The 17,952-nt window shown below is 38.8% G+C and overlaps 1 protein-coding gene across 6 annotated transcripts in view; it reads left to right on the top strand.

The window, feature by feature from the left end:
* The window catches only part of LOC132525824 (dihydrodiol dehydrogenase 3), a 42,177-nt gene extending 25,619 nt beyond the window's left edge, over positions 1-16,558 (top strand). For 3 of the 6 annotated variants that reach the window (XM_060159274.1, XM_060159295.1, XM_060159306.1), the window contains 8 exons: positions 911-1,078; positions 1,932-2,048; positions 3,207-3,284; positions 4,012-4,134; positions 6,713-6,822; positions 7,749-7,914; positions 10,254-10,336; positions 12,538-12,686. In XM_060159274.1, the coding sequence (XP_060015257.1) occupies positions 911-1,078; positions 1,932-2,048; positions 3,207-3,284; positions 4,012-4,134; positions 6,713-6,822; positions 7,749-7,914; positions 10,254-10,336; positions 12,538-12,580 (888 nt within the window). In that variant the 3' untranslated portion in view covers positions 12,581-12,686. Of the gene's footprint in view, positions 1-910; positions 1,079-1,931; positions 2,049-3,206; positions 3,285-4,011; positions 4,135-6,712; positions 6,823-7,748; positions 7,915-10,253; positions 10,337-12,537; positions 12,687-16,485 lie in introns of those variants that run through there. The other 3 variants (XM_060159326.1, XM_060159284.1, XM_060159316.1) reach the window with 3 other exon arrangements.
* The last annotated feature ends 1,394 nt before the right edge of the window (positions 16,559-17,952 follow it).

Genomic DNA, 17,952 nt, shown 5'->3' with positions numbered 1-17,952 from the left:
TCCTGCCATTTGCAACAACATGGATGAACCCAGAGAACGTTAAGCTAAGTGAGATAAGCCAGACATAGAAAGACAAATACTGCATGATCTCTTTATGGGTAGAATCTTAAAAAATCAAACTCATAGAAGCAGAAAAATCAAACTCATAGAAGCATAGAGGCATGGTGACCAGAAGCTGGGGCCGTGGCTGGGAAAAATATAAAGATATTGGTCAAAGGGTACAAACCTTCAGTTATAAGATGAATAAGCTCTTGAGACCTAATGTACAACATGGTGACTATAGTTAATAATAATGGGTTATATTCTTGAGATTTGCTAAAAGAGTAGATCTTAAGTATTCTCACCACAACCAAAAGTTAGCTATGTGAGGTGATGGATCTGTTAACTAGCTTGATTTTGGTAAATCATTTCACAATAGATACTTATATGAAAACATCACTTTGTACAACTTGAATAGATACGGTTTTTATTTGGTGTGTTCTGTGTGGCTACACTGGTAGACAGAGGACTCTCAGAAGCATTCATCTTGTTTCTTGATGCTTTGTACCATGAACATTATACCTTTGTTGACTTTGCTTAAAATATCTCACTGTATAAATCATATCCATGACTACAACTTTATGCTCAGTCTTATGAGTTCCTCCAGAAAATCACTGAAACTGGAGGTGGTCTTGGGGACCTCTAATGTCAGTGATGAACCAGTGATTGCCTGGGATTGAAGGACTTCCTGGATGTCCAACTTTAATTACTTACCAGGAACATTGAGAGAAATTGTTATGCGTTCATCACCACACATGCAGAACTAACCAAAGGCATGAAGAAAAGTTGATTCTTGGGAAGATCAAAGCTTGTGTCTTAGCAATCTCTTAATTCTGTGGATATCCAACTACTACCTTTGTTGCTTATGTAGGTTCCTAAGAGTGAAGCCCTGGAGGTCACCAAATTTGCTATTGATGTTGGGTTCCGCCATATTGACTGTGCTCATTTGTACCAAAATGAAGAGCAGGTTGGACAGGCCATTCGCAGCAAGATTGCAGATGGCACTGTGAAGAGAGAAGACATATTCTACACTTCAAAGGTGCTGTGTGTGTTGTGTGAGTGTGCACATGTGTGCAACATGATTGTGCACAGGTGACAATTATATAATAGGACCAGTAGTTGTCTGGTGAACTGTGCTTATCGGTATAACTTTTTTCACACATATTTGTATATTAAATCTGGTATCCAAAAAGAAAATGAGAGTGATGATGGCATTCTCATCATTGCTGTGTTCAAATTTTAATTTTAAAGTAAAGTCACTTTACTTCTCTGAGCCTAGACCAGAGCTGTGTTATTTCATATGGGCTAATGAATCAGCCAGAACTGATTGATCAGATTATAGCTTTCCTTATCATCTAGGGGACTTTCTAAAATTTCTTCAAGTTCTAAATCTCAGTTCTTACGTCCATCAGTGAGAGAGAGCAATAGGAGAGGCAGTTTGTATATTACACAAGCTCTAGCAAAAGTGTCTTGAATTATGTTCTGCTCATATTAATATGTTCAAAGCACTTTTCCTACAGTTATGTAAACAAACAGATACTAATTCCTGAGAGGATTGATTCTTTGATAGAATTAGATTAAGTCTGTAAACTGCTTTTAAACTCTATCAAACATAATTCAGATAATGAGTATGGTAATTATTTGATAATACATTTATTTCTTGGATCATTTCTTTTTATTGTGAATGATGTACTGATGATAAAATCAATCAAATAATAAAATTTACTTGGGTTGGTTAGATCAAAAATGGAACTGAAAAAGAAACAGAGTGGTTTTCCTCTGTGGTCATCTGTTTCTAATCAGGAAAAATGTCTAATTTTTAGGTGAAAGAAGAAAAACAAAATTACCTAAGGCATTAATTTAACATAGCTCCCATTCTTTAATCTCTGCAGCTTTGGTCCACTTTCCTTCGACCAGAGTTCGTTCAACCAGCCTTGGAAAAGTCACTGAAAAATCTTCAACTCGATTATGTTGATCTCTATATTATTCATTTTCCAGCGGCTCTGAAGGTTTGCGATTTGTATGATCACGTCTATTTTATTTCTTGTGTGAGAATATCTATCAACTTGCATGGATGGTTGAATTCAGATTTTTCTTAGTAAGATGTAGGGATGATTACACTAGAGTAGAATTCCCAAAATCATAATTTCTGATTATCTTTTTATTGGGTTTCTTTGAATCCTTAATTTTCTTTCCATGCCTCCAAGAGAAAAGAGTTCAACAATCTCACATCCTCTGCCTCAAAAACTTGAGGAAATAAAAATAGACACATTCAACACAGGGTCCCGGGCCTCTTGGGGATTTCATGAACACACAGTTTGGTGCAGCAGTGGTGAGCAATGAAGCTGCCTTACACTTGAACATGATAAGTTTATCTCCTCTTTCACCCTTTCAAATTGACTGGAGTTGGTGGTGCTCTCTCTGGGTGGGTCTAAACCTAGCAGCCTTTATAGGGACTTGGGAGACCTTGCCTACACCATTGGCTGTCTTCACAATGAGTTTTGTAGACTGCACTTAGCCATTAAGAACTGCATTATGTAGAACTCTTGATCTGAAGTTACAGAAATCTACTCAAACTACCCTATGCAAAAGAGTTTATTGGACTATGTAGATGGGAAGTCCCAGCCATGGATAGATTTAAGGATTTGCAGTACTCTTCAGAAATGTCTCCTTTTTTTCTATCCCTTAACTTTGTAGTACTCTTGGTTTGCTTTATTTTTACCTCAACATTTTCCTTCGGTGGCAAATTAACCTTGATCAGTTCAAGGCTCATGGTCATTAACATTTGAGAGCACGTCTGGATCTTCCACATTCCATATTAACCTAAAAAGAGCCTTGCTGATTCATGTGCCTGCCCTAGGGCTATCAGATGTTCAGAGGGAAAAGGAAATCGGATTGTCAGGCTTAAGTCAAGATTAAACTTTTTTTCTGGAAATAAAGCCATGTAACTTATTGCCATTCTTTACATAAGTCACTCTGAGTCCCCTTTGGGACCTAGGAAAATTCTATTTATTAAAACATATAGTAAGTGTAAGAGATCTAGAATGTTGCTACACCTACCTCATGGATGTTTAGTGTCCTGGTCCTAGATGTGCCTGGCAGCCTGGTTAAGTGTGGGGAAATTATTTAGTGACACATTTAAAATGACTGCTTCTATTCTATTCCAGCCAGGGGAGGAACTTTTTCCCAAAGATGAAAATGGAAAAATGATATTTGACACAGTGGATCTCTGTCGCACTTGGGAGGTGAGTCTGTGGAGGAGAGAGCCCAGGGGAGGAAGCCAGGAGAGGGGGAACCTCCTTCATTTCTTCCACCTGTGAGAATGGGTTGTGGACCATCAGATTCAGCAGTTCATGAACTTTAAAGGGCTGTTATGCTGGGGTGGTGTGGACGAAATCATTGCTGAAAGGTTCACAGAGAGGAACGGAGAAGAATTTGGGACAGTGAAGATAAGCATCCCTTTCCTTCAGTGTGATATATCTTCTTCTGGGATTTTCGAAGGAAGAGACAGTAATTCTTATTTTATTTTATTTTTATAAATTTATTTATTTATTTATGGCTGTGTTTGGTCTTCACTGTGGTGTGCACGCTTCTCATTGTGGTGGCTTCTCTTGTTGTGGACCATGGGCTGTAGACATGTGGGCTTCAGTAGTTGTGGCTCGCAGGCTCTGTGCCTCTCGCAGTAGAGCACAGGCTCAGTAGTTGTGCTGCACGGGCTTAGTTGCTCCGCAGCATGTGGGATCTTCCCGGACCAGGGCTTAAACCCGTGTCCTCTGCATTGGCAGGCGGATTGTTAACCACTGTGTCACCAGGGAATTCTTATTCTTGTGTCACAACCTTCTTCCCCTCTTTTCTTCTTGATAATTCATGCTAATTCTTGACAGGTGACCCTGTTAGCATTTTTTCAGCATTTATTCTTGCTCTATAGCCCATTGCAAATCATGTTCACCACCCCTTACCCCCCACCCCCAGGCCCTGGAGAAGTGTAAGGATGCAGGACTAGCCAAGTCCATCGGGGTGTCCAACTTTAACCGCAAACAGCTGGAGAAGATCCTGAACAAGCCTGGGCTCAAGTACAAGCCCGTCTGCAACCAGGTGAGCAGCCTCCGTCTCCTCTCCTTTCTGCTCTTCATAACCTCCTTCCTGTAGTAGAGCCAGATGTCTATTTGTCTTCCCCTCCTATTCATCCTACCTTTGTGGGACAGAAGATTCTAGAGAGCAGAGCCTCTGTCTGGAAGGGTGTGAATAGAACCCAGAATGGTATCTCTGTGTGATAAAGTCTTGGTGGAAAAGATGGGGAGGGCTTCCTGCTAGATTGTGGGTAGGAATTTAGGGAAGGTAAAGGAGATAAAGGAGGGTTAGAATAGTTACCCAGACCTTAGAGGAAGGTGGCATTTCCCTGAGCTGTAAAGGATGACCGGAAATTGGATGGTGAAAGTGCCTTGGAGGGAACTGTGTACAGGTAGGAAGGCCATGAATACATGGAATGAAAAGCAAATAAAGAGCGAAAATGAGATCTCATTGAGGTTTTAAGAGTTTGTGTGGGGTTCAGATGCCTGAGTCCTTAGTCTTAGTGTCTCAGCTTTTAGAGATCTTCAACAGGAAGCATAGTACAGAAAAATTTGCTGGAGACTATGAAATTCATCCAGGTTAGAGCGTGAAGTTAATGTCTTATGGTGATCCTAACAGTAGATGAAATAGTCACTCAGGAATTAGAGCAGACCTTGTGATTTACTTGGTCTTGGTATGGTTCTCCCATTGATTTCTACCTTAAAATTAAATGTTTAAACACATTTTTTCTCTGTTTGATCCTTTGCTCATATATTTTTTGTTGTATTTTTACTTTTCTGTGGTGAGAAAACTTAATAAGAGATTTGTCCTCTTAAATTTTAAGTATTACAATACAATGTAATGCAATATTGTTAACTGCAGGGACAACACTGTACAGCATATCTCTAGAATTTAGTCATCTTGAGTAATAGACTTCACACCCATGTTTAGAAACTTCCGATTTCTCCTTGCTCCCAGACTCTGACAACCATCACTCTACTCTTTAATTCTATGAGTTTGACCAGTTTAGATATTAATATTTGTTTTTCTGTGACTGTTGTATTTCATATCATGTAATGTCCACAAGTACAACCTGAAGTCAAGGAGTAAGAGTCTTCTACAGAAAAAGTAGCTTGTAAAATTCAAGATTTATATATATCTATATACAGCATCAACATTTTCAATTATAAAAGTTTAAAAATTAATGTGATTTTAGCACTAATTTTGCCTCCAAGTTTTCATTGTGAAAATTTTCAGATATTAGCAAAGTTAAGGGTATGATAGAGAACATCCATTTTCCCTCTTGTATGCAAAATTTTTCACATTTTGCCATACTGCCAGATGTATATATATATATATATATATATATATATGTATGTATATATATTTATGTATGTAATATTTTGTTGACTTGAATCTCATTGTAATTCACATATCACTTTGAGACATGTTTCTCAAGCTCTTTTAACCTAGCATGGTGGTCACTCAATCATTTTTTTTAACCATGATATCCAGACAGGTTTTTGACAAATATAATAGATTTATCAGACTATCATCTTGTGATGTTAGTTAATTTGTTTCTCTATTCTCAATTCCTGTAAATAAGTAGATAGATCTGAACTCCTTACTACCTTAAGGTTAAACATTTTGACAAGAACACGTCCTTTGCATGCTGTGCCCTTCAAATGCACCCCAGTAGGAAGCACGTGATGACAGCTTGTCCCACTGTGAATGATGGCACTTTGTTCTGCTGGTAAAGCTAGTGGTAGCTAGATTTTTTGTTTGGAAATGTGTATTTTCCCTGTTGAAATTACCTAGTCATCTGGGGAAGTTAGATTCTCCCCAAATTTTCACATAATGGTTGAGAATCCATCAATGACTTTCACCGGAATTAGTTATTTCATTGGGATGTTTTTCAATATTTTCAACTTAAATACTCTTTTTGATCTTCTTACCTGACATTTTATTGCAAAAACAAAATTCTGTCATTAAGTCAGCATAAAATACCTTATTCCTGTAAGGCAGGGTAAAAACTTAACTCCTTCCCCTTAATTCTCAGTTTCTGAGAAAGGATTTATTGTAATAATCACCATCAGTGGAGGCAAATAGTTTTGTTCTTTCTCTCTTTCATCACTTGGGACTCAGGGATTTTTATTTACTCTCAGTGTTACATTTGCTTTTATTCATTATTCCTTTTGATGCTCAAATCTACCCAAATGTCTCCAGTGGGATCCCCATCAAACTGGTTCTTTTAGTGCTTCAGACATTTCTTCATGAGTCTTGGAGCAAATTCTTTGCAAAATTTGATGTCCAAGACTCAAACAGGTGTTTTTCTATCTCAGATCTGGAATTAGGCGTGTCTCTTGGTAGTGTGTTTAGTAATTGAGATCTGATCCTTAGAGTTACTTGTTCTCAGGAATGTCATTATTTTTTACCTTTTCAGGGACAGAGATGTAAAATGTATTTTTTTAAAAAAAATCATTATTTGATGTTGATACTTCCAGTTTAAATTTAATGTTACACAGTTTTTTTCTTTAGATTTTTTTAACTCCTAACATTTCTCTGTCATATTTACATTACCATTTCATATAATCTGAAACTCTTCTATGTTGGTCTTCTACAGGTGGAATGTCATCCTTATCTCAATCAGAGCAAACTGTTGGACTTCTGCAAGTCAAATGATATTGTTCTTGTTGCCTATGGTGCTCTGGGATCCCAACGATTAAAAGATTGGTAATGAACCCTAATGAAGACAATGGAGAGTTTACCTAAAATTCAGTTTTTGATGAAATATTTTTAGTCATACCGTACTCAGTGCTCTGGAGATAACTCTCAACTTGCTTGGGGGAGAAAGGGGAGGATGGAAGGAATCCTTCTCTTTTGTCTTCCCATCACCCAGCCAATTTTCTTATATTATATGTGTCCTGTTGTAGATTGATCAATAACACGTGTCTGTATTAAAATCTATATATAATCCCCCAGCTGAGACCTAAGACATAAGCTTAAGTCATGATTTACTTATTTATTACCTAAGGAACACATTACTAGTAATAGACTCTCCAGGCTTCACTTACCTTATGTATAAAATCAGGATAATAACATATAACTCCCAGGTCTATCATGATCCAAAAAATTACAGTTTGAACCATTTTTGTAAACATCTGTAGAAGTATTGCACACTGTAAGTAATGATGAAATGAATAGTTCTCATTTTGAGACTACTCAATTTTTATCAATACCTGAGAAAATTAAACTAAAAAATATCCCAGTCTTTTCCTTCTCTTTTTCTTTTCATGCTCTTGTACTTACTTTGGGGCTGTGATTGGAGAATAAAAACAGCTACTGAGATGTAAAACAGAAAAAAAACATGATTGTGGAAGCATTGATCTCAACTCAATCATGCATCCAAATGACCTGGAGAGCTTTGTAAACACAGATTGCCAGGTGCCACAATTGAGTTTCTGATTCAGTTTGTCTGCAGTTAAGCCATGGAATTTGCATTTCTAACAAGGTCCCAGGTGATACTGATGCTGTTGGTCCATGGACCACATTTTGAGAAGCAGTGGTCTAGAGTGGACCTACTTGGTCTGTTTGGGAAGCCTCCTAACAAACTGAATACTCAGTCTCAGATCTTCAGCATTTTCCTAATTTCCTTCCAGGGTGAATCCGAGCTACCCAGTTCTCTTGGAGGACCCAGTTCTTTGTGCCATTGCAAAAAAGCACAAGCAAACCCCAGCACTGATTGCCCTTCGCTACCAGATGCAACGTGGGGTTGTGGTCCTGGCCAAGAGTTACAATAAGAAGCGGATCAAAGAGAACATGCAGGTGATGAATGGGGCTGTGGGCACAGGGGTTCTAAATAATATCCTTCACGAGGGTCATTCTTTGTCCAGCTCTCAAGACTATCTTTGGGCCAAGATGATTTATCTGTTATTTATCGTGCACGTATGCCTTATGTATATTCCTAATGGTTTTCTCCTCCTACTGTGGCAACAGGAGAGGTGGCATGGCTGGATAGGATTAAGATTGGACAGAAAATGGAGATTTTAGTTCCAGCATTACATCTGCAATTTATTCTGTCACCCTGCAAGTGATATCTTATTATCTTTATTCTCAGTTGACGAAATTGTATTGTGATTTTCTTAGACAGTTGGGCTGCTATAACGAAATACCACAGATTGGGTGGTTTAGAAACAACTGAAATTTGTTTCTCACTGTTCTGAAAGCTGGAGGTCTGCGATCAGGGTGCCTGTGTGGTCGCGTGAGGGCCCTCTTCCAGGTTACAGGCTTCTCCTTGTATCTTAATGTAGTGGGGGGCAACGGAGCTCTCAGAGTCTCTTATATGATATATGATATTATTTAAATCAAATTCATGAAGCCTTCACCATCATGACCTAACCACCACTCCAAGGTCCCACTTTCTAATATCATTACAGTAGAAGTGGGTTTTCCAACATATGAATTTGGGGAGCACACAGATTACAGCAGTGATCTTCAACCTCCATGTCATCATGGTTTTATTTTGCATTCCTCTGAATAGTAACGTAGTTTCATTTTCATACTTCTAATCTCCCTGAGTTTCTGCCTTTGTGAAGTTCCTGTTCAAGACTTTGTCCATTTTTATTAGGTTGTCTTTTGATTTATATGTATGAGACGATTATTATACTGTTAGCCATAGCTGTACAGCAAACTCGCCCCCATTAAGGGGTTTAATGCAGAAATCATTTACGCATCTCATGATTCTGTGGTATGACAATTAGCTTCATTCAGCTAAGCTGTTCTCTCCTTGGCTGGGCCCTCTCTTGTCTTTGCAGAGCAGCTAGGCAGTGCTGCTTTAGCAGGTGGATTTGGATGTTGTCAAAGGAGCCAGCCCTCTTCTCCACACCGTTTTTCATGTATAGTTGGCTAGACTGTGGCCACTAACCTGGCCTTCATCTCAGCACAGTGGTATGATACCAAGGCAATGAGTGGGAAAAAAAATCCTTGTCATGTCTAGGCTCAGAACTGACTCGCCACTTCTTCTGGCAAATTTCATTGTCCAGTGCAAATTACAGGTCAGGCCAATTCAAGGGGCAGGGAAATATTACCCTGAAAATTTGTTTTTGTCTTTCCATTCAAATTTAGCCCTGTAATACACCTGGAACTGATTTTCTAATATGACATGAAAATGGATATATATACATATACTTAAATAGAAACCTAATGTCCATATTTTCCCACAGATTTTCATTGTCAACTCTGTCGTGTATCAAGTGTCCATAAGTACATTTCTGGCCTCTTTCTTCTAGTTAGCTATTTACTTTGCTGCACTGTCTTATTGTAGTGGAAAATAAGTCTTGCTTTGAAGAACGGTACATTTTTCTTCTTTAAGGATGTCTTGGCTGCTCTTGACTAGCTGTTCTTTTATATAAAATTTAGTATCACTTTACCAACTTCTACAAAAGAAAAAATCTTTAAGTCTGCTTCATGTTGCATTGAAACACTAGATCACTTTAGAGAAAACTGATTTCTTTTTAAGATTGAGATTTCCATTCCATGACTATGATATGAATTTCTAATTATTTAGGTGTTCTTTAATATTTTAAATACATTTCATAACTTTCTCTACAAAGGCATTTACATAATCTTTTTTGTTCAATTTATTCATAGAGAATGAGTAAGTTTGATATGGGCTTCTCGGATAGGTTTTCACGGCAGGGGGTTCTCCTTCCAATACTTGCTTAAGCTCAAAGCTGTGTCATACTTAGGGGTGCTGGGAATGAAAAATCAGTGTAATGTTTGGTCAAGTACGAGTATTTTCTCCAGGTTGTCCAACTGCCCCTTTGTCTGGAAAAAGATTTTTGTTTGTTTGTTTTCTGTCACAAGTAATTCACTTAGAAAGATTTGGGATTGATGCCTTGCAAGCTGTGTGTGTGTGTGTGTGTGTGTGTGTGTGTGTGTGTGTGTGTGTGTGTATGAAATGGAGCAGAAAAGGAGAGGGAGTGGGAAGGAGAGGTGGAGAACCCCGCAGAAGTGTTCCCAGGCTGGTTCACTTGGAAGCTGAGGACAGGCGAGTCTTCCCTGTACTCTCTTCTTGCCTCCATCCAGCTGGAAAGTCCTCCAGTTCCCAGGGGGAGGCCAACTCCTTGGGGAAGAGGTTAATGTGATTCTTCCCTTCCTTCCAGGTTCTCGATTTTGAATTAACTCCAGAAGACATGAAAGCAATTGATGGTCTCAACAGTAATGTACGATATTATGATTTACTCTTGTAAGTGACTTGTGTATATTTCACACACATTGTTTTCTTTTTTCTTTTTTATTGGAGTATAATTGCTTCACAACATTGCGTTAGTTTCTGCTGTACAAAGAAGTGAATCAGGTATATGTATACATATATCCCCTTACAGATGAACCTGTTTGCAGGGTAGGAATAGAGACGCAGACGTAGACAATGGACTTGTGGACACGGGGGTTGGAGGTGGAGGGGTGGGATGAATTGGGAGATTTCGATTGACATATATACACTACCATGTGTAAAATAGACAGCTAATGGGAACCTGCTGTATAGCACAGGGAGCTCAGTTCGGTACTCTGTGATGACCTAGATGGGTGAGATGGCGGGGTGGGGTGGGAGGGAGGTCCACACACATTGTTTTCTGTAGCATGTAGGTCAGCAGAGAAACTGAGCTTCCCTAACCAGGAAGGCAGGCCTGATTTCCAGTGTAGGAGTAAACCAGGGCTTCCTGTAGACCTCAGACCAGAGGTTTCTTCCAGGGCTCCGTCTCTGACCTAACAGAAATGTGAGCAGGGCCCAGGACAATTCATAAGTAAAATCACCAAAGTTCACATTGTGGTGAATTCACTACCTTATACCCCTCATCTCTGTGCCTGGTGTACTTCCTCTCAGGGCTGACGTACCCATTAGATACAGAAGGCACAGTGCCTACAGCCCACTATTCTTTTAGGGACGTAGGAAAATGTTTCACCTTTATTTTTTTTTAAATCGGGAAAATGATTTGTATTAGTAATGACTATGTAACAGTGAATCCAGCCTGGATACATTCATTTTTATCCTAACACAATTGTAAAATATGTTAATATTTGTATGGAGGAGGAGCCCATAAAGGCCAATGTACGTCGGTGCTGCGAAGGCACAGTGGGGCATGCTTCCACCCCCTCCCCTAAATGTCTGGTGGCTTTTCTCCCTAACGTGCATTTCTTTCCCAAGACATCATCCATTTCTTCCAAAGTTATCTCTTCATTGGACCTTTTTCCCTATTATAACTCCATTTCCTCATCCTTGTAATCTCACCAAACTGAATTAGAATTAGATCATGAACTTAACTGGCCCAGTAAGTGACTGCTGTGTGCTTAGCAGGATACATCCAGATAAGATTGTGTGGGTGTCTCTGGTTTCTTGATTTAAGACTTACCTCAGTGTTGCCCTTGTCCATCAGGAGTCCACCCCCTGGGGAGCCCCTACCTCTTCGACTTTGACTTAATTCACAAACATAGAATTCCATGTTCAATTACTGCAGAAGGATATCAGGACTGAAGAGAAAGAAGACTAATCAAACAGAAATTTGGAAGGGAGTTTAGAGAGAAGGGAATACAAATTATTGATAAAGATACAGTTTCAAATGAAAGATGTCAAAACGCTTTCTCTTGTTTGTAAAGCTATATCATGATTCAGAGAAAGGATATTATACATGAAAAAACAGGTGCAAAGTTACTTTTCTGTACTCAAATCTTTGAAGTATTCTTCTGTGTTCTCCTTATTAGGCTGTGAATGCCTAGACTTACTCATATTTGTGGACTCAGGTCAACAGCATGGCTCCCGGCACATGGACTTGCTCAGAATGCACTCTTTAATGAATTGAATGGAAAAAGACAAACTTAGAAAGAAAAGTAAAAACATGGAAAAAAAGGAAAACAGCAGTAATACTAATTCCTTGATAACCCGTGTTTTAATACGTTATAAATTAAGAAAACAGTAATCCCTTTTTATCGGTATAGTTACTTATGTGTACATGATATCTCAAGAGATTAGAAGTTTTTTTAACAGAGCACCCTCTATTTTGGGGGGTGCTCCATGTTTATGTGTTGGATGGATGTGTGAAAAAGATCAGCAAGATTCTTACTGTGATTATTGCCATCATCCAGGGCCAAATGTTCCACCTGGGGCTGAAGTGACCTTAGCATTTCATCTATAGTTCTTAGACCTTCTTAGAAATTGTAATTCCAACCAAGGTAGATATCACTGTGGCTTTTATGTTGCATGTGAATGTGGGAACTGGATATGAAGATGCAGCTGACATATGGACCGGGAGCCTGCATATATGTATGTTGTAAACGAGTTGATTGTAAATTTAGAGTTTTAGAGCATCCTAACTGCTTCCACAGAGGAACACTCTCCTTGACAAGTGTGAGACAGAGTTAATAAAATTAATCTCCCTCCTTCTCTTTCAGCATTTCTGATCACCCTGACTATCCATATTCTGAAGAATATTGATTATGAGTGATCCACCATGGTTGTATCAGAATTTATTGATTCTAGGGGTGTGGAGAGAATTGCTATAATCATTGGAGCTAATTAAAATCTGTGTCTCTAGTTTAAAGCTTCTTGCATGTTTTGGTGTGTGTGAAATAATAAAGATTTCAAAGTAAGAATACTCGGGAGGGGGATCAAAAGGCAGAGTCGGAGGATCTTGAACTCACCTTCCTCCATGAAGACATCAAAACTACCACTACATATAGAGTAACTCTCACTGCAAACAACTTGAAGAGTAGCAGAATGGCTCTGTACAACCCAAGCTATCAAGAAAGAACCTCACAGAGCCTAGTATGTGGGCAGGAGAAGCAATCCATTCAGGACCCACACCCCTAGCAGGTGACCCAGAGGAGTATAAACAGGCTCAGGGATCCTCCTTAAAGAGCGAGGGGTACAAGACCCATATTAGGCACCCCAGGTCTGAGGACTGGCACTGGGAAGACGAGCCCCTTGGCTGGTTTGAAAACCAGTGGGGCTTACCATAGGGCTGTAAGCAACCAAGACTCTGTTCTTCAAGAGCGTGTACACAGACTTGATTGCTTTCAGTCCCAACAGAGACAGCAGATTGGATTCTGCTTGGCGCTCTGGCCGGTCTGCCAGGACTACCTCAGTGCATGCCCAGAGCCTCCTGCTCCATCCCCTCCTGCTCTGGCACTGGTCCCTGCTAAGGCAGAGGCAGCCATCACATGCACAGGCAGAAAGTGGTGGCAACTCAGAAGTGTGTCTCCAGCCCCTTGGGCCCTAGCCCTACCCCCAACAGGTCACCAATTGCCATTGGGCCTAGAAGAAGCCTCAGCTCACACCTAACTCTGGCTCTAGTCCCTCTGACTCCAGCCCTATCTCCCAACAAAACAGCAGCTGCCGGCTCACCTAGGGAGAAGACATGGGCTGTGCTTACTTTAGATCCAGCTCTCCCACCAATGCCACTGGTCACAGGCAGACCACATAGAGATGCTCCCACACAAGGACACACGTTTAGACTCTGGAATAGGTAACTGTTTGCCTAATGTCATAGAGACAAACAGAAAAGAACAAACAACTTAGAAGAAAAACACACATGTTCCAAATGAAATAACAAGATAAAACCTCAGGGAAAAAAACCCTATCGAAAGCAAGATAAATAATTTACCTGATAAAAAACTCAAAGCAATAGTAATAAAAATGCTCACTGAATGTGGGAAGATAGTAGAGGAACACAATGAGAACCTCAAAGAACTAGAAAATATTAAAAAGATCCAATCAGAGCTGAAGGATACAGTAACTGAAATACAAAATACACCAGAAGGAATTAACAACAGGTTAGGTGACACAGAAGAACGCTTTCACAACCTGGAAGACAGAATAGTGGAAATCACTCAATCAGAGCAGCAATAAAGAATAAATTATTTTTCATAAAAACAGTTTAAGGGACCTCTAGGGTAGCATCAAGTGCACTAACACTTGCATTATAGGGGTCCTAGAAAGAGAAGAAAAGAGAGAAAGAGGCAGAAAATATATTGGATGAAATTATGGCAGAAAAGTTCCCAAATCTGAGAAGGCAAAAGATATCCAGGTGCAGGAATCACAGAGAGTCTCAAACAAGATGAAACCAAAGAGGCCCACAACCAGACATATCATAATTAAAATGGCAAAAGTTAAAAATAGAGAATTCTAAAGGCAGCAAGAGAAAAACAATGAGTCACATACCAGGAAAACCACATCAGGCTATCAGCTGATTTCTCAGTAGAAATATTGCAGGCCAGAAGGGAGTGGCATGATATATTTAAAGTGCTGAAAGGAAGAAAAAAAAAAAACCTATGATCAAGGACACTCTACTCAGCAAAATTATCATTCAGAATTGAAGGAGAGCTAAAGAGTTTCCCAGACAAGCAAAAACTGAGTTTACCACCACTAAACTGACCCTACAAGAAATATTAGTGTCCCCCTTAAGTGAAAAAGAAAAGGCTATAACAAGAAATAAGAAAATATAAAAAGGGTAAAATCCCACTAGTAAAGCCAAATGCATAGTAAAGGTGGTGCATCAACCACTTAAATATACTAGTACAAACTTAAATAAACTAGTACAAATGTAAAAGACTAAATTAAAAAGGGATAGACATGAAGATGTAAAATATGACATCAAAAACACAAAATGTCAGGATGGAGGGGTAAAATGTAGATCTTTTAGAATGTGTTAGAGCTTAAATGATATATACGTATATATACGATATAAACGATATATAAAGCAAGTAGATATAGGTATAGGTTGACATATATAAACTTCATGGTAATAATACATCCAAAACCTACAGTAGAGGGCTTCCCTGGTGGCGCAGTGGTTGAGAGTCCACCTGCCGATGCACAGGACATGGGTTCATGCCCCGGTCTGGGAGGATCCCACATGCCACGGAGCGGCTGGGCCCGTGAGCCATGGCCGCTAAGCCTGCGCATCTGGAGCCTGCGCTCCACAATGGGAGAGGCCACAACAGTGAGAGGCCCGCGTACTGCAAAAAAAAATCCAAAACAACAACAAAAATACCACAAGAAAAACCCTACAGTAGATACACAAAAATTAAAGAGAAAGTAACCCAAATATAACACAAATAAAGTTATCAAATCAAAAGATAACAGACTAAAAGAAGAATAAAAAGACAAGAAAAACTACAAAAACAACCAGAAAACAAGTAACAAAATGGCAATAAGTACAGTACTATCAGTCACTTTAAGTGTCAATGGACTCAATCCTCCAATCAAAAGACATAGAGTGGCTGATTGGATAAAGAAATAAGAACAGTATACATGCTGCCTTCAAGAGCCTCACTCCAGAGCTAAAGACATGCACAGAATGAAAGTCAGGGGATGGAAAATATCCTCCATGCAAATGGAGGCAAAAACAAAAAAAAACCTGTTCTAGCAATACCCATATCAGACAAAGTAGACTTTAAAACAAAGTCCATAATAAAAAACAAATAAGGGCATTATATAATGATAAAGGCATCAATCGAAGAAGAGTCTATAACATTTGTGAACAAATATGCCTTTAATTTAGAAGTACCTACATATATAAAGCAAATAACAGACCTAAATAGAGAAATTGACAGGAATACAATAACAGTAGGGGACTTTAACACTCCACTTACATCGAAGGTTAGATGATCTAGACAGAAAATCAATAAGGAAAAACTGGACTTAAATGATACATTAGACCAGTTGGACTTAACAGATATTTAAAGGACATTCCATCCAAAAACAGCAGGAAACAAATTCTTTGCAAGTGCACATGGAACATTCTCCAAGATAGATCACATTCTAGGCCACAGAAGAAGTCTCAGTAAATGTAAGATGATGGAAATTGTATCAAGAGGCTTTTCTGATTGCAACATGAAATTAGAAATCAATTATAGAAAGTAAAATTAAACAAACAAACAATAAGTGGAGACTAAGCAATATGCTACTAGAAAACCAATGGACATTGAAGAAATCAAAGAGGAAATAAAGAAATCCCTTGAGACAAATGAAAACGGACACACAATTTCCAAAATCGCAGCTTAGCATTTTGCTGACATCACTGTACATGTTAAATTTTATTTGGCTTCATAACATTCCATTGTATCAGTGTTTCATGATTTCCCTAACTCCTCCCAAATTTATTATAATTTAACTTGTTTACAGGTTTTTCCTTTATGGCTAATGTTGAGCAAGATAATAAATTATATAAAATATTTATCTTTCGGGGGGAGTTACATTGTGATAGTTCTTTAAAAGTTATACACTGGGTGAAAGATATAACCCCTCCAACAGTCTGTTTGCATACTGCAAAAACTATCAATAATTAACCTCCACTAAGCACCTTGCCAGCATGTCTTTTTTTTTGTTACCCTTTTCAGGATTGCACCCTTGTCAGGACTGGATATTCTTATTATAAAGCAAAGAAGAAGAAATGAAATAATTTTTTTCTGATTGAAAAGGTAAAAAAGCAAATTTTCTTTCATTGTGAAGTTTTATTTCTTTACTAAAGTTTAACATTTTGAAAAACGCTCATTAATCATTCCTTTAAATTGTGTGTGTGTATGTGTGTATGTGTGGTGTAGAGTAGTGTAAGATAGCTAAGTGTTTCAGACGATGTTTGGTCAAAAAGGGGCTTCGGGCTTCCCTGGTGGCGCAGTGGTTGAGAGTCCGCCTGCCGATGCAGGGGACACGGGTTCGTGCCCTGGTCTGGGAAGATCCCACATGCCGTGGAGCGGCTAGGCCCGTGAGCTATGGCCGCTGAGCCTGTGCGTCCGGAGCCTGTGCTCTGCAACGGGAGAGGCCACAACAGTGAGAGGCCCGCATACAGCAAAAAAAAAAAAAAAAAAAGGGGGCTTCATCATTGGAAAAACAAGAAAGATATTGGTATGTGGAGGTTTCTAGTCCAGCATATTGTTAATAATTGTTCAACATTCTCTTATAATAATTTACAATAATGTAAGTATATCAGGAATTTAAAATTTACTCATTAAAAATATGAGTTAAAATTTTGCAAAAAATTAATGATGTCTTTATTATTTTATAACACTTTACTTATTATAAAGTAATAATCTACCACTATCTACCACTCTGATAGAAGTACAACCAAGTTAACGGGCTTCAATTCTCTTCTTACTCCATGGGTACTGCTTTAACCTTGCTTCTCCTCCAACATATTTCCTAATAGCTGGTCAGTACAGTTGGGGTGTTACCTTCCATCTGTTGTAACAAATGTCCCACAGTAATGCAAAATGCTAATAACAGGGCAAAGTGGGGGGCGGGGAGAGGGGGTATGAGAACTTGCGGTACTTTGTATACAATTTCCCTGTCACTCTAAAACTACTCTAAAAATAGTCTCTTATTAAAAATAAACAATGTATTGTCCAATTTTTATTCTTTCTAACAGTTTATTACCCTTAATTAAAAAGAAAACTTTTTTGAGAGTCTAAGAGTCAGATTTTGTGATTATCTCATAACAACACCCTTAAAGGATTTGATACACCTGTAGTCAAATTGTCAGTGTTTCTAATAGTTCTCAGGTCTATGGAGGTGAACTGGAATGGGAAATAGGCCATTCTTTTGTCATCATCTACATCTTAGCAAAGTAGGTTAGAAGGTTTCCAGGCTTATTCACATGAGACTGTGTGGAATAGTTTTGGAGAAACTCATTTTCAAAGGGGCATTTCCCTCCTAAGGACAGTGGAATCAGACCTCAAGGAACTTTCCATTTCTGTGAATTTACTTGCTTATCTCTGCTCTTTTGTGGCAGCTCTCTTTGTCCAGACATTTCCTGCCTGCACAGCATTTAGAGATGTCAAAATTCTTTCATAACCTGCACAGCAAAGTAA

The sequence above is a fragment of the Lagenorhynchus albirostris genome, chromosome 1, assembly GCF_949774975.1.
Source record: "Lagenorhynchus albirostris chromosome 1, mLagAlb1.1, whole genome shotgun sequence".
Classification (NCBI taxonomy): Eukaryota; Metazoa; Chordata; class Mammalia; order Artiodactyla; family Delphinidae; genus Lagenorhynchus; species Lagenorhynchus albirostris.
This window is presented reverse-complemented; position numbering and strand designations above follow the sequence as displayed.